The sequence below is a fragment of the Brassica napus genome (assembly GCF_020379485.1).
Source record: "Brassica napus cultivar Da-Ae chromosome A5 unlocalized genomic scaffold, Da-Ae chrA05_Random_25, whole genome shotgun sequence".
In the NCBI taxonomy this organism is placed as follows: domain Eukaryota; kingdom Viridiplantae; phylum Streptophyta; class Magnoliopsida; order Brassicales; family Brassicaceae; genus Brassica; species Brassica napus.
In genome coordinates, this window is record NW_026014020.1 from 1 (window position 1) to 17639 (window position 17639).

The 17639-nt window shown below is 35.9% G+C and overlaps 4 protein-coding genes across 6 annotated transcripts; 1 reads left to right on the top strand and 3 right to left on the bottom strand.

Annotated features, from left to right (window-relative positions):
* Nucleotides 1-362: 362 nt before the first annotated feature.
* On the bottom strand, nucleotides 363-3263 carry LOC106451859 (protein ETHYLENE INSENSITIVE 3). Its single transcript, XM_013893836.3, has 2 exons — nucleotides 3008-3263; nucleotides 363-2512 (listed from the first exon to the last, which is right to left on the bottom strand). The coding sequence occupies exon 2, from the start codon at nucleotides 2482-2484 to the stop codon at nucleotides 697-699; it is 1788 nt and encodes a 595-aa protein (XP_013749290.2). The 5' UTR covers nucleotides 2485-2512; nucleotides 3008-3263; the 3' UTR covers nucleotides 363-696.
* A 511-nt stretch (nucleotides 3264-3774) lies between these two features.
* LOC125594253 (DNA topoisomerase 6 subunit B) lies at nucleotides 3775-8337 on the bottom strand. 2 transcript variants are annotated; one of them, XM_048770523.1, is made up of 18 exons: nucleotides 8114-8337; nucleotides 7982-8034; nucleotides 7801-7898; nucleotides 7566-7671; nucleotides 7294-7431; nucleotides 7072-7123; nucleotides 6902-6966; nucleotides 6599-6705; nucleotides 6290-6392; nucleotides 6111-6196; nucleotides 5809-6005; nucleotides 5581-5696; nucleotides 5344-5429; nucleotides 5104-5176; nucleotides 4707-4798; nucleotides 4467-4605; nucleotides 4119-4388; nucleotides 3775-4040 (listed from the first exon to the last, which is right to left on the bottom strand). In XM_048770523.1, exons 1-18 carry the CDS (start codon nucleotides 8208-8210, stop codon nucleotides 3891-3893), a joined length of 2028 nt encoding a protein of 675 aa, XP_048626480.1. In that variant the 5' UTR covers nucleotides 8211-8337; the 3' UTR covers nucleotides 3775-3890. The 2 variants fall into 2 exon arrangements, with proteins under 2 accessions (XP_048626480.1, XP_048626481.1); XM_048770524.1 differs by lacking the exon at nucleotides 8114-8337 and having other exon boundaries at nucleotides 7566-7666.
* Nucleotides 8338-8472: 135 nt separating this feature from the next.
* On the top strand, nucleotides 8473-11174 carry LOC106451860 (uncharacterized protein YMR315W-like). Its single transcript, XM_013893838.3, has 12 exons — nucleotides 8473-8698; nucleotides 8858-8998; nucleotides 9092-9140; nucleotides 9337-9354; nucleotides 9452-9567; nucleotides 9647-9760; nucleotides 9998-10048; nucleotides 10140-10228; nucleotides 10315-10375; nucleotides 10465-10542; nucleotides 10635-10742; nucleotides 10846-11174. The coding sequence occupies exons 1-12, from the start codon at nucleotides 8570-8572 to the stop codon at nucleotides 10957-10959; spliced, it is 1068 nt and encodes a 355-aa protein (XP_013749292.2). The 5' UTR covers nucleotides 8473-8569; the 3' UTR covers nucleotides 10960-11174.
* LOC106451861 (CCR4-NOT transcription complex subunit 9) lies at nucleotides 11129-13431 on the bottom strand. Of its 2 annotated transcripts, none has more exons than XM_022719553.2 (9): nucleotides 13129-13431; nucleotides 12926-12997; nucleotides 12665-12754; nucleotides 12511-12592; nucleotides 12215-12321; nucleotides 11956-12051; nucleotides 11696-11886; nucleotides 11539-11608; nucleotides 11129-11444 (listed from the first exon to the last, which is right to left on the bottom strand). In XM_022719553.2, exons 1-9 carry the CDS (start codon nucleotides 13297-13299, stop codon nucleotides 11343-11345), a joined length of 981 nt encoding a protein of 326 aa, XP_022575274.1. In that variant the 5' UTR covers nucleotides 13300-13431; the 3' UTR covers nucleotides 11129-11342. The 2 variants fall into 2 exon arrangements, with proteins under 2 accessions (XP_022575274.1, XP_013749293.1); XM_013893839.3 differs by having other exon boundaries at nucleotides 12511-12553; nucleotides 13129-13429.
* Nucleotides 13432-17639: the final 4208 nt, after the last annotated feature.

Genomic DNA, 17639 nt, shown 5'->3' on the forward strand with positions numbered 1-17639 from the left:
ATTTTTGTGATAATTTTTTTTAAAAAAAACTATTTGAGAGAATTGTCATACTGAATGTAATAAAGTAATAAAAATATTGATAAAAAGATATTTAAGATACCTTTTATTCATAATATTTGTTTTTTTTTCTTGGTTTGGTTTCATATGATGTGTTTTGTGTTCGATCGCTGGTTGATAGGAGCACTGACCCGCTCTATTACCAACGAGCCACTTCACCACACGTTAGCTTGCTTCGAGTAAATTGTAAGTGTCTTGTAATAAATAATTCTTGAAGCCGTTTTGAAGACGTACCAGACTGTTCCTTTTTTTTATAACACACCACCAGAGTATTCAATCATCAATATACCACACGTAACAACAAATAATTAAGAGACTCCAAATTATATAATATAATATAAAAACTTACATTATGTTCGTCCCCAAAGCATATGGGGTGTATAAAACTAAAACAGCTGATGATGAGAGAGCTTCACCAAGCCGAGACCAAGACACACACAGTAACATAGAGTTTCAGAGACTCCCTTACAAGCGAGGAGACAGAGACAGACGACAGACCCAGAAAAATATTACATTGTAGAGAGAATGTAAGAACACCAAAGATAAAAAATAAACCAGAAGATGAAATCTATTCCCCAAGGACTTAGAACCATATGGATACATCTTGCTGCTTCTGCTGCATACCATCCATCGTTCCTACTACTCCCGGCATTGACATATCATCTCTGTAATCGAATGAGGCCATATCAAACGTGGAGAATCAAACACAAGCTGAAACCTGTTGCTGCTACCGTTGTTATGCGCAGCTTCAAAGTTGTTGTTGTTGTTGGTGTGCGCCGTATCGTACTTGAACCCACTGTTGTTGTTGTTCCCTTGGAAGAACACTTGGTTGTTCACTCTGTTTGGAATGTTCAAGTCTTCAAAGAAACTTCCTTCCACCATGTTTCCTTGAAACTGGAGATGTTCTTGATGATTCTGGACCGTTGGTTGAAGCAGTTGAGTCTCCATGACCATAGAAGTTTGGTTTTGGTTGCTCTGGACGTTTCTGTCGTACATGGACATGAGCTCGGAGATCATCTTCTGTCCATCTTCAGGAACTCCAATACCGGTTAAGTCAATTGGCTGAGAAACCGAGTTCACTGGCCTTGGCTGAGAGAATCCAACCACCGGCTTAACTTCACTGACATGGAACCTGGACGGTGCTCCATAGGGTAAGCCGCTGTCTCGATGTGGACAAACAAACTGATGGTTGTCTCTTGAGTTCCTATCAAGAAAACCACGGCTGACATCGCCATGCGCGCACCCAGTGTTCTCGCAGGTGAAGATGGTTCTGTCCATCATAGTGTTCAGCTCTCTGCTTGGCTTCCTCTTCCTCATGAACTCCGATGGAACTTCTTCCTTCACAGGGAAGTTAGCAGCCATCCCAAAGTTAACTTTCTCCGGCTTGAGCTCCTCCACTTCATAGTGAGTCTCCTTCTCCAAACCATCAACGTCGTACTGACTACAATCATTCATCAGAAGCGAGCAGCTACCACCACCGGACAAAGAAACAGGAGGACAGGACTCAGGGTAAAGCTCCCTAGCCAAGGACTCTTCCTGGTTAATAATAGCAAGCCAAGTAGCACTCTCCTTAGCAGTCATCTTATCCTGCAAGCACTTGGACTGCCTCACGAGCTTCCTGATCTTCGCAATATCAGGAAACATATGCTTGATAACCGCAGTCAACACTCCAACCTTCCACGCCTTCTTGAGATCATGAGGCTTCTTGTAAGGAGCAGGACCTTGGTCCTTAGGCAAACCAAGCTGCGGCCACCAGTCCTCTTTCCCATTAGGCCACCACGGAGGAGGCACGCCTTTCTCCAAAGGAAACCTTCTCTGAGGAGGATCACAGTGCTGCATCAACGCCGACAAAAGCGACCCCAGAGTCGTGTCCTGAAGCTCCTGCAACGTATGCGGAGTAGGTCCAATGGGGTTGCTACCTTCACGAACCCCAGGGATGTTGTTCTCCGCTTGGTACTTACTTATAGCAGCGGGACCGTTCCGATCAAACCTCACCTTATCTTTCCACCACTCCCTGAGATTATCAGAGGCCCCAGTCACAGGCTTCCCGTTCTCAGGGATGATCCCATACACAAAGCCCTGAGCTTTGCAGACCTCCATCATCTTCAGCATGTACTTCAAGATCCCGTCTTGAGCTCTGGACATCTTCTTCCTCCTGGCTTGCTCCTGAGACTGCCTCTGCTTGGCTGCGTCGACTCCTTCTTTGCTGCCGCTCTTGTCCTGCTCCTTGAGACGCTTGAGCCGCATCTTGTCCCTCCACATCCTCCTCTCGAGCTCGTCGACGTCGATCTCGTCGTCGGTGTAGTCGTCTTCAACGACTGAGTCGGGTTCGGGGTGTGCGGGCGCGGGACAGAAGTCAACTTCTCCGAGAGATGCGGGGGAGAAGAAGTCCATGTTCCCGCACATTCCCATCTCGTTAAACATCATCGTGACTCTCTTCAGAGTATGATTAAACCTGGGAGACACGTAACAATCAATACATCAAATCAAAACCCTAATTCCAGAATTAGAAAGGGGGCTTTTTTTGTGGGATTCAATAATCGTTTAGAGAGGCGGTCAAGTAATAAGACAAGACATCAGATCTTATGTTTTTTCGACTTGAGAGTATCAAATTCAGACAGAGCAGAATCAATCTATGGGTTCGGTTACAAAAAATAATAATAATAATAATAATCCACCGGAAAATCTAAATATAGAAAGGATCGTTTGTGAAGAGGACATAATAAGAAATAAAAATTGCAAATTTAATGCTAAATATTTTTTAATATAGATCAAAGATATTGAGATTCAACAGGAAATAAAATTAGTAATTAGACATAGAGTTAGATCGTAGTAATTTGGAGTCAAAACCAATGGATCTACCAAAACCCCCCGTGAAAACAAACCTATCTACCGATCATCATCTAGAGTATCAATAAATCAAATTTGGAGAAGAGACGAAGTTGGTTACCTGGAGATTAACAAAGCAGATGAATAGAATTTGATTAAAAAGGAATCTCTGCCTTTCTCTTCTCTTGGTTTTGCGGAAAATGAGAGGAAATAATTAAACCCTAATTCATCGCCTAAAAAAGTTAGAGACGAGAAAGATGAAGATGAAAGAGAGAAGAAGAAGAAGAAAAGTCGACGAAGGATCACGTGGGTCGAAAGCGACTTTTGTTACTTGCGTTTCTTTGTGGAGTCTCTCTGTAGATCATGGAGAGAAAGAGTGTGGGTTTATATATATTTTTATTTTTTAAAAGATCATTTATTGTCATTTATTTTTCTTATTATAAATTATTTCAGAAAGTAATTAACAAAGCGCCTTTTGGCACTACTCACTGCTCCTCGTTTGGGGTTACTTTTTTTGTTCACTTCCCTCTTTTTTTTATTAAATATTACGCGGTGCAAATTTAATGTTTTTTCACTCGTATTATTAATTGACGCGAAACTAAAAAATCCGTTATTTCTCCCTCTTTTTTATTATCTTCTTTAAAATATATATATCCATTATCCATAACTGCATTAAAATTGGTCGGAATTTTTTTTTTTTACAAAGAAACCATTTTAATAAGTTTACTTCACCGACATCTAGTATACAATTTTTAATCTAAAGAGGTAAGAAAACATTTTAATAAGTTTTCGAGCTCAAGATTATTATAAATAATTATCATCACGTCCTACAACACGTTGTTGAAACGAATCATAAATATTTTATCATTTCTTTTTGCACTTTTCGAGTGTCTGAAAACTCCCAAAACGAAATTTATTCTTAAACAAAACACACACACAAGAAAGTGAAGAAATGGGACTGAAACTTGTAATAGTGATGAGTCGAAAATAGTAATAGAAACAGTTTACAAGATGAGCCTGAAGACAAAGGTCGGACTGTGAAGATCAATGAAGTTGGAATGGTTGGGATTCAATTGTTGGAGATATATATTTTCTCTGGGTTCTTCACTCACTCCACTCTGTGTTGCATACTCTAATGCCATCTCGTAATCCACCTGTAAAACCATTGCAAACATTCAAAGTGATGATGATGATGATGCAGCAATTACTTAAAACGAGTGATTGATGCAAACCTGTTCCACATGCTCAGCAAGCTTTTCTTTCAATGTTTCTTTGGTGATTATAAGTTTAGACACTTTCTCAAGCATAGCTGTTTCTTCCTCTTTGTAGCGCTTTCTCTTTTTTGTATGTTCTTCTGTCATTTGTTTTAGAACCTCGTACACCGCTCCAGTTGCATCCGGGATGTACCTGCTCAAACTGCGTTTTCTCTCTTGTTGTTCGCGTGCTTGAAGCCTCTTGACTATTTTGGATTTCAGTTGAATGCAGCATTGTTGAATTGCAGACTTGATGGAAGGAAAAAAATGACAAAAGTTTGATTTAACAAGTTGTGCAGCAGATAAAGTCGAGAAGTCTGAGGTTACCTTGACTGCAGTAGCTATTTCACTGATGTCATCTCCTATGTATTCTTTCCCTGTCCCTTTGAAAGGAATTTTTGTACTCACTATGCTCACAAATACTCCTATTTTATCTTGCGTCTGGTTAATCTTATAGCTATTCCAACTGCAAATGTTTTTCAAATTGCCCCAATTAGTAAAAGAAATTTGGAGAAAGATGCCAAATCAAATGAGATTTAGCCAAGCAAGCTTAAGAAGTCTTCTCACTTGATTCTCTTTAAGGCTGTCCTGGTCACAACATCACCTCCTTGTTCAAAAAGGAGAGGAATCCGGTTTGCAAAACGGAATATGTTGATCCCCTGTCATTTCAGTTCCCACAAAGTCCCCATAAGAAAGTAAAAGATTAGTATCGTGAGATCAAGATAAGTAAGGAATAATGCAAGAAGATATTTTTATTTTCCAAATCGAGAAACTCGCTTCCATTTCTCTTTATGTTTCTTCATGGTTTTATAAGAGCGATGGATATCATCCATGCTAAATTTTAGTTGACTTATGAGACGTAGTAACAACCTATAACCTTTGGGAATTACTCTCTTTTGAGTGTGTTTGCAAACTTTGCTGCGAACGAATATACATGAATAAACAAAAGGAGGATATGACTTGCCTGTTTCACATCTCTTCCACCCACACTAACACCAGCTTCAACAATGAAAGGATGACCTTCAAATACCTGAGCACTGAACATAGATTCCAGGAAGAAGTCAACGCTTAACATAGCTCAAATCAACCACGAAGAACATAAAGGTAAAGATTGACCGATGAAATTACTATATGATAGACTATTATAGCACACCATATTTATATTCCAATGCATTGGCAGAAAATTGAGGGTTGAATTGACAACCTGCCTGAATGCGTTGCCACCATATCTGGATGCAGCTCCTTGATAATCCCTAGACGAAGATTGTATTCTCCTGCCGGGCTAAGACACTACAAGAAAAAAAAACAGAGTATGATGAGAACTAACTTTTTGCTATAATCCAGATGCTCTACCAAATTAAACTTTTAAAAGACCCTCAAGAGAGACATAGGAATAATAAAGCAGTTCCCAATGTACAGCTAAGAGAAAGCAGATGCTTACATCACCACTAGGGTCGTCGAATTTAGCTTGGCGGAATAACTGATGTATGCGCACCATTTGCTGAGATGTCACAGACTTGACAGCCATGCCAGGGCTGAAATCGGGTCCCATTTCCCCTGAAAGAAAAAAAAGTGATTGACTTTGAGTCGAGGGATATTATAGATGGTTTTCTTTATATTATATCGACATTCAAACTTATATAACAAAAGAGATCGGTGTCATACTTACCAATTAATCGCGCTGCAAGGTTTTTGTTAATATTCACAAATTCATTCTGAAGAAACTGCAGAAGGGTCTTTTTGGAAGTGTCTGTAACAAGGCGCTTGATAAGCAGCAAGTCAACTGACGAAGGATGGTGCTTTGTCTCGATAGGAATTGGGGGCATCACATCCGTTCTTCGAGTAAATTTTACAGTGACATTTTTCCTATATTATATTTTAAAAAAAAATTGAACAACTTAATAATGCTGCATGTGAACAGATATATATATGTGACAGGGCAGCAAGAAGACAGAGAGACAGATATCATACTCGGGTGTTTCTGAAATAAATCTAAATAGAAACTGCGCATAAGGAGTAATAACAGCCATTTGGCGCATGTAGTGCAAGATCTTTGACTGGAAAAGAAAAAATAAAACGTGTTAGACATTCTGCAGACAAAAATATCTAAAGAAATAAGGTACAGCAAAAGGACTATCAAAACTACTTACTCTGTATGTTGTCCAGTTTCCCTCAATTACCACCTGTATTTCGGCTCCATGCCATTTCTCTTTGTTGGCCTTCTTCTCGTGTAGATGAATGTGAGGAATGTTCCTGCAAGTTAACCATTTAAAGATCATTCTTTGACGCTGAGCTAAATGATGACTTTCTTAAAAGATTCGAAACAGTCAAACCATACACAGATAATCATGAGAAGACGTCGAATATTCAAAGGATTCATGGCTATTATTGTCACATGCAGAAACATAAACAGTTAGGTAGATAGCTTCAGAGAAGCTGTTCATGTATTCAAGGGGTACCTGTGAATATCAATATCCAATCTGCAGAACGTAACATAGTTTTGGCTCTTCATAGATGAAGAGATCTCTATGGGGAGGCCTGTACTCATTTTGGACCAAATTAAAGCCTGCACGCCAGGAGAAAACAGAGAAAATAGAAGAGTTAAACAGGTTCTCTAGGAAAACTTTAGTTATGAAGGGTAACATTCCATATTTAATGCATATTTTTACCACTCCTACACTCTCCATGTAAAGTATAAATTACAAGGCCAAGCACAGATATTAAACATGCTATATAAGAAATCAAAAGAAACAAAAGAGTACCATCTTTGCCCCTAAACCAAACTTTCCACGAGTTTGCTTCAGTCCATACTTCGTCCCAGACAGAACTGTAAGAAGAACAATTCTTAAATCTAGCCTCAAGACAAAAGCTTTTTATAAGGATGATACGCAAGGCTAAATAAATAAAGTGAGAGTGGCCATTAGTTATTTACCTCTGCCAAACATATTTGGGATGTCATCGTGTGGCATCCCCTTACCATTATCCTACATTATGATCAACTCAAGTCAAATCTCAAAAAACAAAATGCACAAGAACATATTTATATTCTGAAGGTATATATGGCTGTAAGCCTGTCACTGTTACTAACCCTTGAGACTGAAATGGCACACAGCAATATCTGTAGAACTAAAACAAAAACAATTCAAATACTCACCTTACATGTAACCTTGTAATAGGATGCTTCCCCACGAGCCTTTAAAACCTTAGAGACTCCAGGCTCTTTGTTTTTCTTTCCTGAAGCCAAATTTTTGGCTTGTATCTCACTGGCACGAGCTTCCTTTACTAACCTTTTCTACAAATCAGGAAACAAGTACCAAAAAAATCAGAATTGTTAACAATCCAGAAGAATGCAGAACAGTGAAACAAAAGCTGCTTTAACCAGACAGAGTGAGACAATTAAGAGAGAGAGGGAGAGAGTTGGAGGACCTCACGGGCCTTGTCAGTCTCGTAGTCATCATAGAGCTTGGTGTCAACACGTTCCCGATCAATAAGACCAATCATGGAATTGAACTTAGATTTTCCAATCTCTTCGCTTTCAAAAGAAAACAAGACAGTCGGTGAATCTAGTGACAGTAAGAAAACTGGTCAACAGAACTTTAGATTTGTCATATTGAATGATCTCAAAGTACGTATTCTGATATGTGAAAGGAAGGGAACGTACATAGTAACTTCAACCTCAGGGAGCTCAGAGATGGACTCAGAAGAATCAAGAGCGTTTTCAACAAGCTCTCTCACTGTAGTGTACAGTGACTTCCCTGGCTGAAAAATAATCAACAATTTAAAACAAATCGGGCATTAAGGTTCCATTGTTTTTGAACTGAAACAAAGGAATCGGAGCTCACATTATCGAATCCAGCAATGTTCTTGTTCTCGGCGAAAAACTCAGCTGGAGATTCTGCAAATTTCAAAAAGAAATTACTTTGAATTCAGCTCAATTAAACTGTGGAATGTGGAGATAAAAGTAGCAGCATTACTCTGCTTGAGGGTGCTCTCTTTACTGCTCTCTTTAGTGTTCTTAGAGGTCTTGGAGCTTCCCTTCTTCGTTTCAGCTGGACTATCACCTCCGGCCATCGAGAAAGAGTATCAATCAAATCTCAGAGTAGAAGAATAGATCCGATCCCCCAAATTCGAAGCAGGGATATCTAGGGTTGGTTTATATGAAAGGAGGGAAGTTGGGGAAATCGATGAGAGAGAGGTTGATTATAGCTGATTATAGGGGTAAAACGGTAATTTCGACCATGAAGTTATTCGATTCACAGTGAGCGATATCAAGCGTTTGCGATTTGGATTCGACAAGCAAAGCGGTTACGATACATATGACGTTTGCGGTTGAGTTAGCACTTAGCAGCAGCAGCAAGTGTACTTTGTTTGTTTGCTTGGATCAGATTCAAAAAATCTCACACAGAGATCGACGAGAGAAAAAAAGGAAAATGGCGAATGCTTCACCACCTGGAATCGCCATTCTCGGAGCTGGGATCTTCGTCAAGACGCAGTACATTCCTCGCTTGGCTGAGATCTCCGATCTCGTCAACCTCAAAGCCATTTGGAGCCGTTCTGAGGTAACAATTCGATCACTGCGCTTGATCTGGGAGATGATTTGAATCAACGACGAATATGTAGCTTATGTAACAGTTAAAAATACACCATTAGGCTTGCTTCCTTATCATCTCATCGCCCCTGATCGAATCGGTTTGGTGACTTATGGTTTTTGTTTGAAGGAATCTGCGAAAGGAGCTGTGGAGGTAGCGCGGAAGCATTTTCCTGGAGTGGAGTGCAAATGGGGAGATGAAGGTTTGAATGAGATCATTCAAGATAGTTCCATTCTTGGTGTTGCTGTTGTCATTGCTGGCCAAACCCAGGTATATCCTTTAATCATATAGTTGGAACATTACCAATCAATTGCGTATTTTTGTTCTTACTGAGTGAACTCAAAATCTTATTATGCATTTTAGGTTGAAATGTCTCTGAAGATGCTCAAAGTAGGAAAGCACGTCCTTCAAGGTGACTTGTCCACTTCTTTAATCCGAAAAGGCTGCCTTTGATTGCTCAAACATGGATAATGGTCGAGTTTTTGGCTCTGTTTTACCGTTACTAAACTAGTAATGTTATTGCTACATGAAATGTATCCCAACTTAAAAACACTAAAGAGTCTTCTTCTTTCTTGATATGTATGTTGCTGTCCTGGATCGGTTTTCAGAGAAGCCAGCTGCTGCTTGTAAGTTGATGATCACTGCTCTTGTTTAAACCAGCTTGTCATCCATCCTTTTTTACATGAGAGATGTGTAGCATGATCCACGTTTTTTTTGTTGCAGCAATCGGTGAGATTGAAACTGCAATGACCAGCTATAAAAATATTTCTACTGATTCCCCATGCCGTCCAATCTGGGCTGTGGCTGAAAATTATCGTTTTGAACCAGCTTTTGTTGAGGTAAATGCTACTTAGTGTCTTCCTGGCACTTCCTGTTGAGCAACTAACATTATATCTCATGATTTGACTTTTTTGGCAGTTGAAGAAACTTGTGGAAGAAATTGGGGATATGATGAACGTCCAACTTATTATCGAGGGATCAATGAACAGTTCCAATCCTTACTTCTCAAGCTCCTGGAGACGAAACTTGGACGTACGTAATGCTTTCTGTTTTTGCCACAATCTTTTTCTATCAGACTCTGTTGCATCTCCCTAACACGCTGCTTACTTAAATTGTAACTTACGAATTTTATGGCTCCAGATGCTATCATCCTGCCAGAATCATTTTGCTTTACAACAATTATATCAATCACACATATATATATATATATATCCCGACGAAGCTGTGTGTTATTTTGTTAATATTTACCCGTCCGCTCTTCATATGCAGGGTGGTTTCATCTTGGATATGGGTGTGCATTACATTGCTGGGTTAAGAATGGTACCGTACATCTTCATTAACTAATAAATACGCTTTTCCGAATATCCCGCTTTTGGGCCAAAATTTTGATGTATTGGTTTGTGATGAACAGCTTGTTGGATGTGAGGTAACATCAGTCTCAGCCACCACCTCCCATGTTGATAAGACTTTACCTGCACCAGACAACATTACATCAAACTTGTAAGTTTAGATACATCAATCCCATGTTTCTTAGCACACTAATTTCACATGAATACTCTAATCCAGGACGTTTCTTTGCTCTGCAGTCAGCTAGAGAACGGGTGCTCTGGAGTCTTTGTGATGGTCGTCTCTTCAAGGTCTCCAAAGGCATGTAGTAAGACTTAGATGTTCTGCTTTCCACAACGCTTTAGCCTAAGAACCATAGTTTTTTTCTCACAGAAAATTCTGTGTTTTAGATATTATGGAGAGTCGTAGGATTAAAGGGCACTGTTCAACTTGAGCGTGGAGTTCAAGATGGCCGACATGGTTACATGGTTTGTATACTCTTAACATATGATCAACTGAAGTATATCCATATTTTGCTCGAATCTAAACTAAAATGACTATGATCTTCTGAGCTTTTCAGGCCACAGTTTACGGGGAAGGAGGGACATCGAGGACCATCTTTTACCCGTTCAGTGGAGTGACTGAAGAGCTAAAAGCATTCTTCAATGACATCTCAGGAGCTTCAAAGGTAATCCTCGAATCTTAGCCCTTGGAAATGGAATGCAGGAACTCAAAACCTTGGTGGTCTGTTATCTAAACTATCCTAATGTGTCCTGACGCATTTGCTGCAGGAGCAAGAGCCTCGTCTATCATACGTGGAAGGTGCTCGGGACGTTGCTGTTCTTGAAGCAATGCTTGAGTCTGGTGCAAGGAACGGAGCTGTTATTCCCGTTAAAAAGTTCTAGCTTTGAAGCTCGGACAAGTATTGTGAAGACATCAAGAACCACCAAAGAAGCATTGTCTGAATAAAGTCTCATGGGGATTCAAATTCAAACCGAAACTATTTTGTAACCAATCCTTTAATATCCCGATCATTATTATGCACTGAAGCTTATTAAACAACTACACGACGCATTGATGAAATTAATTTTCATGGGAATTCAAAGCAATCCTTTTATTATCCGAGCACTATGCACTCTAGGTTTGCTGTTCTAAAGCTTATTAAATAATTACAAGAAGAATTTCAAAAGCCTATAACACATCATCCAAGTTAAGGCATCAAAAGTACGTGAATAAATTAGAAACAAACAAAAAAGCAATACAAGGATAGGCCTGAGATGGTTTCAGCTCAAAGCATGTGCTCAAATCCTCCACCTTGATGTGATGGGACTCGACCAACTCCAACATTGTGAACCAGCTGTTGCAGCCACCTCCTCGCGATTTGATCCTCCTGAAAACAAGCACAACTCCAAGTTTCAACTAAGCTGCCATGTTTTAGACGAACAAGTTCAAAACCCCGAGTCAATGTATGAAAAATGACTTACGCGAAGACAATTGCTGAAGGTTCCATCTCGCAGCGAGTCAGGGAGACAGCTTCCGAGTGCAGCACAAGCCCTAAGTAACACATAAAAGACAGAGCTCAAGCATGAAACAGCCAGCCAACACACATCAACGAGGAAGTTTGTTTCGAGCTAAACGAACCTTGGGTTGTCTGATAAACGGAGATAACAACGAATGATATGCTTCAAAAGGCGTGGAGAAGGCTGCTCCACAAGTGACTGAACCATGTTTCCCAACACTCGACCAACAGCGAAAAACCGCTCCGCTGTTGTGCAGATGTAATCCATCCCCACATCATCCAACAAGATCTTCTGAACTATGAATGTGGCAACCTAACATTATCACAGCAAGTTGATTCGTAAAAAAGGCATTAATCCACAATATCATTGTAAAAGGCTTACAGTTTTCGACAGCTCGCTCCCCATCTCCATGGTGCGGAGGCACAGAGGAATAATTTCGGTTGATAGAAGGAAGCTAATGACCTCTGTATCATCAACCTGGTGAAAGAATGATGTCAATGATCTTTCTTATTTCATACACTAACTAGCTAAAAGGCTACTACTATTTACACATTAGTCCTTCACCTTCAGCAAAAGTATGCTGGGGAACCTCAAAATAGAAGGGGGAAACAAGCTACAGTAAAGGGACGGGATGGTTTACCTTAACAAGAGCACCAATGACACCTAAGCTAGTAAGGCGCAAGTACTCGAAAGGTCTTGACTTACTCGTTGTGTTCAGGAAAGGGTAAAGGTACAGTGGGATGTGAGCTGTGCATAAGAAACAAAACAAGGCATAACAACGAATCCATCAGTTGAAATAAACTGAAATCATAAAGGAGATATACAATAAACAGATAACTACCACAGATAGCATTAAATAGACAAGATGATACGATAAAACATTTAATGGTACACAATCTTATTTGTATAACCCAATGAACAGAACAAGAACAATACCCTTGAGAAATAACATCCTTGTGTCGGAATGAGAGGCTACGCACTGAAGGGTATGAAAACAAGAAATAAGTGTGTCAGGAATCTGTTAGGCAAAAGACATGAACATCAAACCAAACATGCTAAAGAGTAAACCAGAAATATCCATGTGAACAACCTGAAGAAGGGCGAGTGAGTTACAGACACGGTTGGACTGAGCAGGAGTCAGATTAGGAGGAGCAAGAACAGAGTAGATAGACACTATCTCCTGCGAGCAAACAGAAGAAACTAGTCAAATCATACAACACTAACACCAAATGAAATAGCATTTTGCTTAGGTATCTTACACTTGGATAGAAAAGAATCCTTTTTGCAATCCGTAGACTCGTCAGTTTCTAAAAAAATAAATATCATAAAGTTTGTAGATTGAAGTGATTACCTGCAACAAGGCAGCAATGGTACCAAAAGAGTTCCACAAGAGAGGCGCCAAATCCTGAAACAGTTCTCTTTTCTACAAAAAGAACAACAACAACTAATTCAGACACTGAGATTGTCAAAAGCACATCATCGAAACCCTAGCTCTTGTTTCTTGGATCAGACCAAAACCAAAAACGACAGCCAGTTATAGATTAGGAGGAGAACCTTGGAAAGCTCGAGGAGAGCATTCTCTCTGAGTTCAGGATTGCTGAGATCGAGAACCAACTGCTCCGCGGATGCCAAGTTTCGATCTTTGTTCGCCGGAGCTCCTGCGGCCGACGTGCTGGGACCGCCGAAAGGTGTGCCCATGGAGAGAGATGGAGGTAGATTCGCCATTCTTCCACCAGATTCGATTGTCTGTCTCTCGCTTTCTCGTATGTTTACTTACACCTTTCCTCGTTTCTCTCGAGTTTGAGGAGTTCGGTTTCTCCTCTGTTCTGTTCTGTGTGTATTTCTGGAAATGACAATTAGGACCTTGTTCTTTCTTCCCTTTTTTTAGGCTTCGAATGGCATGCAGATCATAAAAACGCAGATCAAACAGAAAACGCAGATCAAGCAGAACAAATACAGATCATGCAGAACAAATGCAGATCAAATCTGTATGACGTGTATTAAGTTTTACGTTTTGTCCACGGTTAGATGCCATATCTATAAATTTAAAAATAATATTAGTTCAATTATATGAACATAGATATAAAAAAAATGATAAAACTAATTAAACATAAGATTAAAATAATGCATGTGTTATAATGCGTATAATAATCATTTTAAAATAATAATTAATTATAAAAATATTTAAATTTATAATTATATGCAAATAATACACGCAATATAAATAACATGCATAAATTTATTAAATTAAGAAAGGTTATCCGATCCGTTATATGCATATATATACATATATTTAAAGAATTATATAAAAGTTATATAAATTTTATATTTTATATAAATTTTACAATATTTTATTTACTGAATTAGTAAATTATTTATTAGAATTTTCAAAAGTAAATAATTTTTTTGTTATAAAATATTATTATTTTATATTATTTTATAATATTTATATTATTTTTTATTTTAATTTATTTTTTAATATATTTTTATTTTTATGGATCGAATCGGATATCCAGTCAAAATCTAAAATTTTCCGGATATTAGGGACATAGAATATTAAGGGGGATACGGATTGAATCAGAACATATAATTGATTATTCGGACGAAACAGATTGGATCATCCGGATATCCGATATGTGTTCACCCCTATTTTTAATATGTATATATATATATATATAAGTGTTTGTCAAATTTAATAATATTATTTTATATATATAGTATGTCATTTTAATTATTTGTATAAGAAAATTCATCTTAAATTCTTTATAAAAAACAAAACAAAAAACTTATACTTAAAGATGAATTTTAATTTGTGAAGGAAAGAAATAAAGTAATATGAAATATTGATAACTAAAGGAGAAAAAGTAGTTGTCAAAAAAAAAAAAAATGAAAGACAACACTTCATTGGGCTCCTGTGTTCGACTAGCCCACTTATTCCAATTGCTTGCAGATCAGTTTTTTATCACATGAATTCTCCTGCATGCAGTTTTCTTAATTTTTTAATATTATAATTTCTTCTGCATTTTTAATGTTGATTGGAAATAAAGTGCAGATCAATCTGCATATTAATTTTTCCTGCATTTGTACTGCATTTACTCTGCACTACATTCATACCCTTAGTCTTTCTTTTTTGAAAATCTTATATATTAAAATAGAAGTCACAACTTCATTTCATGTGTGATTTTTTTAGTTAGACAATTTTCTAGAATAGAGTCACATTTAATTTTCCTATTATTTATTTATTAATGTTACCTAAATGATCTTATACATTGTCACTATAAAAAATTGCGTACTGTGTGTTTCACTATAGAAAATAAACTAACTATAGAGTCTCAATTTCTATGACCATTAACGATAACTATTTTCAATGTTACTATACATGTTGTTTTTCTTATAAACTTGCTATGAATCAATTTTCATGTGTCTTTGGTATTACGGGTGATTGATGATTCCATTCTAAATTGTGTTTTTTCTTTGAACAAACTTCTATGAACTTAAACAATCATACCCAATACTTAAGAAAACAATAAATTTGCTAAAAGTGTTTTTTTTTCTTCTGAATTTCTGTGAACATGAATAACCATACTCCAGAACACAGCAAACTCGCTAGAAGTGTTTTTTCTACATAAACTTTATTCAAGTCATATTTCATTTAAAAATAAATTATTTCAAATGTGGCAGTGTTAACAACGAATAAACTTTTTATGTTGTTAGTCTTAAACATGAACACTGCTCTTTTTGTAAATAAGATTATTACTTTATAAACCAAACACAGTTTACTCTTGGAGAAGATGAAGTGGTTCACTATTGACGTAAATATTAAAATCAGATATAAAATATCATATAATTTAATAAAACATATTACCAAATCTGTTCAAATCTACCGCAAATATCGTTATACATATATTCCCTAAAATTTTGTTAAATTACAACATATATATACCATGATTTATTTTATTAATATATGGGAATATTCTTTTTAACTATGTCAACTGTTGAATATTATTTACAAATTGAGCTAAATACATGAACATGATCGTAAAATATATTTTTAATAAATTGAATACAAATATGAATATACTTTTTACGTACCTGCCAATAATAGTCTACTATTTATTAGTCATATGTATTCAAAATCCGGCTAGCTATAAACCAAGAATATCAAAAATTAGTCTTTACTCTTTAGTTATTTGTGTACCGGTTAGCACTCCATTTAGTAAATATTCACATGTTATTATGAATACAGAGACACATTCAGTAAATAATACATAAAATTAAATGAGTTTTGAGAACACATATATTTATTGAACTATTTAAATATATCATACAAATGATCTAATATATCAAAACTGCAATAAAAATGAACCAATTCTGCATAAATCACATATGTTTTTATTCAAATGAAAACCACAACTAAATATTTTAAAAACCACCAAGATCCAAGATTAATCGTCTCTTAATTTTGAAAACAAAAAAATATATATATATATATATATATATATATATATATTTAATCTATTAAAACAGAAGTCATGACTTCTTTCATATGTGATATTTTAAAATAGACCTTCTCTTAGAATATTAGTTACATTATTTTTTATTTGCATAACCTAATCCTAACAATATATTTAATTCCCCTTTTCCAGCAAGATTAAACAAAACAATTATTTTGATTTATCAGTTAGTGTTTAGATTCTTTACGTGAGGATCGAGTGCTCCGGCGTTCTTGGACAATTAATCAGCCCACTACCAGCATAGCATAACTATTAACCTTTCTTCATAAAATTGCAGTCCCTGCAGTTATTATTGAACTCTAAACCTAACGTAAAACAAACTATAACATGAAATTATCAAACTAATTTGAGCTTATTCTGTTCTGATAATTTAGCTAGGCTGTTACATAAAAAACTCCTGGTCTAACGTTGATGATATATAAGATTCAGAATCAACAATATATCATATATATTAAAACAGAAGTCACAACTTTGATTTATGTGTGATTTTTTTTAAAATTGACTCTCACTAGAAATCAGTTATCATTCATTTATTACTAATAATATAGATTAATAATATATCATTCCTAATATAACATCAACTCCTACAAACCTAGATTGGTTAACAAACTCACATTTATTCATGTGTGATATTTTTATTTGGATCATCATTTAAAATTTGTATTAAATGTATTTCCTTAATGCCAATATATAATCTTCTAACTACTTAAATCATAATATAATTTGATATCTTTTAATTTAAAATAAATATATATATATATATATTTATTTAATTTTCTTAACAAATTTGTTGAAAATCATTATAACAATATCTTAATTATCAAAAATTGTATATAAATATTTTCACTAATTTTGCAATTAGTAATGAAATTAATGTTATTATACATTAATATATATATATACTCAGTTATCTTTTATAAAATGAAAAAAATTATATCAAATTTTACTATTTTATATTTATATCTATCATTTTAAAATAAAATATTGTATTTAACTAAATACGATAAAATTATTTTAAACTGATAAATTAATATAATATGTTGGTAGAACGGTTAACATTAGTAAATTAGATAATTCATGTATAAAATTAACTTATATTAAACTTTATATATATATATAGTTATTATATTAAATGAATAAACATAAAAAAATATTGATAAAGAAAATTTAGCGCTTGAAATAACGGATCAGGATCATAATAATTGAATAAAAATAATTTTCAAATATATATAATAAAAAATACCAAATATATATGATGATTTGAAATAATCAATTAACTTACAGCATGAAAACTATCAAATTGTTATATTTAAAATAATTATATATAAACATTTAAATATATAAGTAACTTTAAAAATATATTCTAATTATGTAAAATATATATATAAACATGAAAATTAATACCCGCACAGTTGCGCGGGTCCAAATCTAGTATTACATTGTAAGGCAGTTTTAAGTTTTTAATAACAACATAAGGCAGTTATGACTACTGAGGTAGTTTTTGTTAACTAAGGGTATGACTGGTTTTCCCGCTACCACCCGCAAACGCAG

Bases quoted from the DNA above. Each gene is read 5' to 3' on its own strand.
- LOC106451860 (XM_013893838.3), top strand. From the start codon at position 8,570: ATGGCGAATGCTTCACCACCTGGAATCGCCATTCTCGGAGCTGGGATC. The intron at 8,699-8,857 runs GTAACAATTCGA...TTTTGTTTGAAG, and splicing joins CCATTTGGAGCCGTTCTGAG to GAATCTGCGAAAGGAGCTGT. The intron at 10,049-10,139 runs GTACCGTACATC...TGTGATGAACAG, and splicing joins ACATTGCTGGGTTAAGAATG to CTTGTTGGATGTGAGGTAAC.
- LOC125594253 (XM_048770523.1), bottom strand. From the start codon at position 8,210: ATGGCCGGAGGTGATAGTCCAGCTGAAACGAAGAAGGGAAGCTCCAAG. The intron at 7,672-7,800 runs GTACGTTCCCTT...TTCTTTTGAAAG, and splicing joins CCTGAGGTTGAAGTTACTAT to CGAAGAGATTGGAAAATCTA. The intron at 6,967-7,071 runs GTAAATAACTAA...TTCTTCTTACAG, and splicing joins CCCAAATATGTTTGGCAGAG to TTCTGTCTGGGACGAAGTAT.
- LOC106451859 (XM_013893836.3), bottom strand. From the start codon at position 2,484: ATGATGTTTAACGAGATGGGAATGTGCGGGAACATGGACTTCTTCTCC.
- LOC106451861 (XM_022719553.2), bottom strand. From the start codon at position 13,299: ATGGCGAATCTACCTCCATCTCTCTCCATGGGCACACCTTTCGGCGGT. The intron at 12,998-13,128 runs GTTCTCCTCCTA...TTCTTTTTGTAG, and splicing joins CTCTCCTCGAGCTTTCCAAG to AAAAGAGAACTGTTTCAGGA. The intron at 11,609-11,695 runs GTTCGTTTAGCT...TGTGTTACTTAG, and splicing joins CGTTTATCAGACAACCCAAG to GGCTTGTGCTGCACTCGGAA.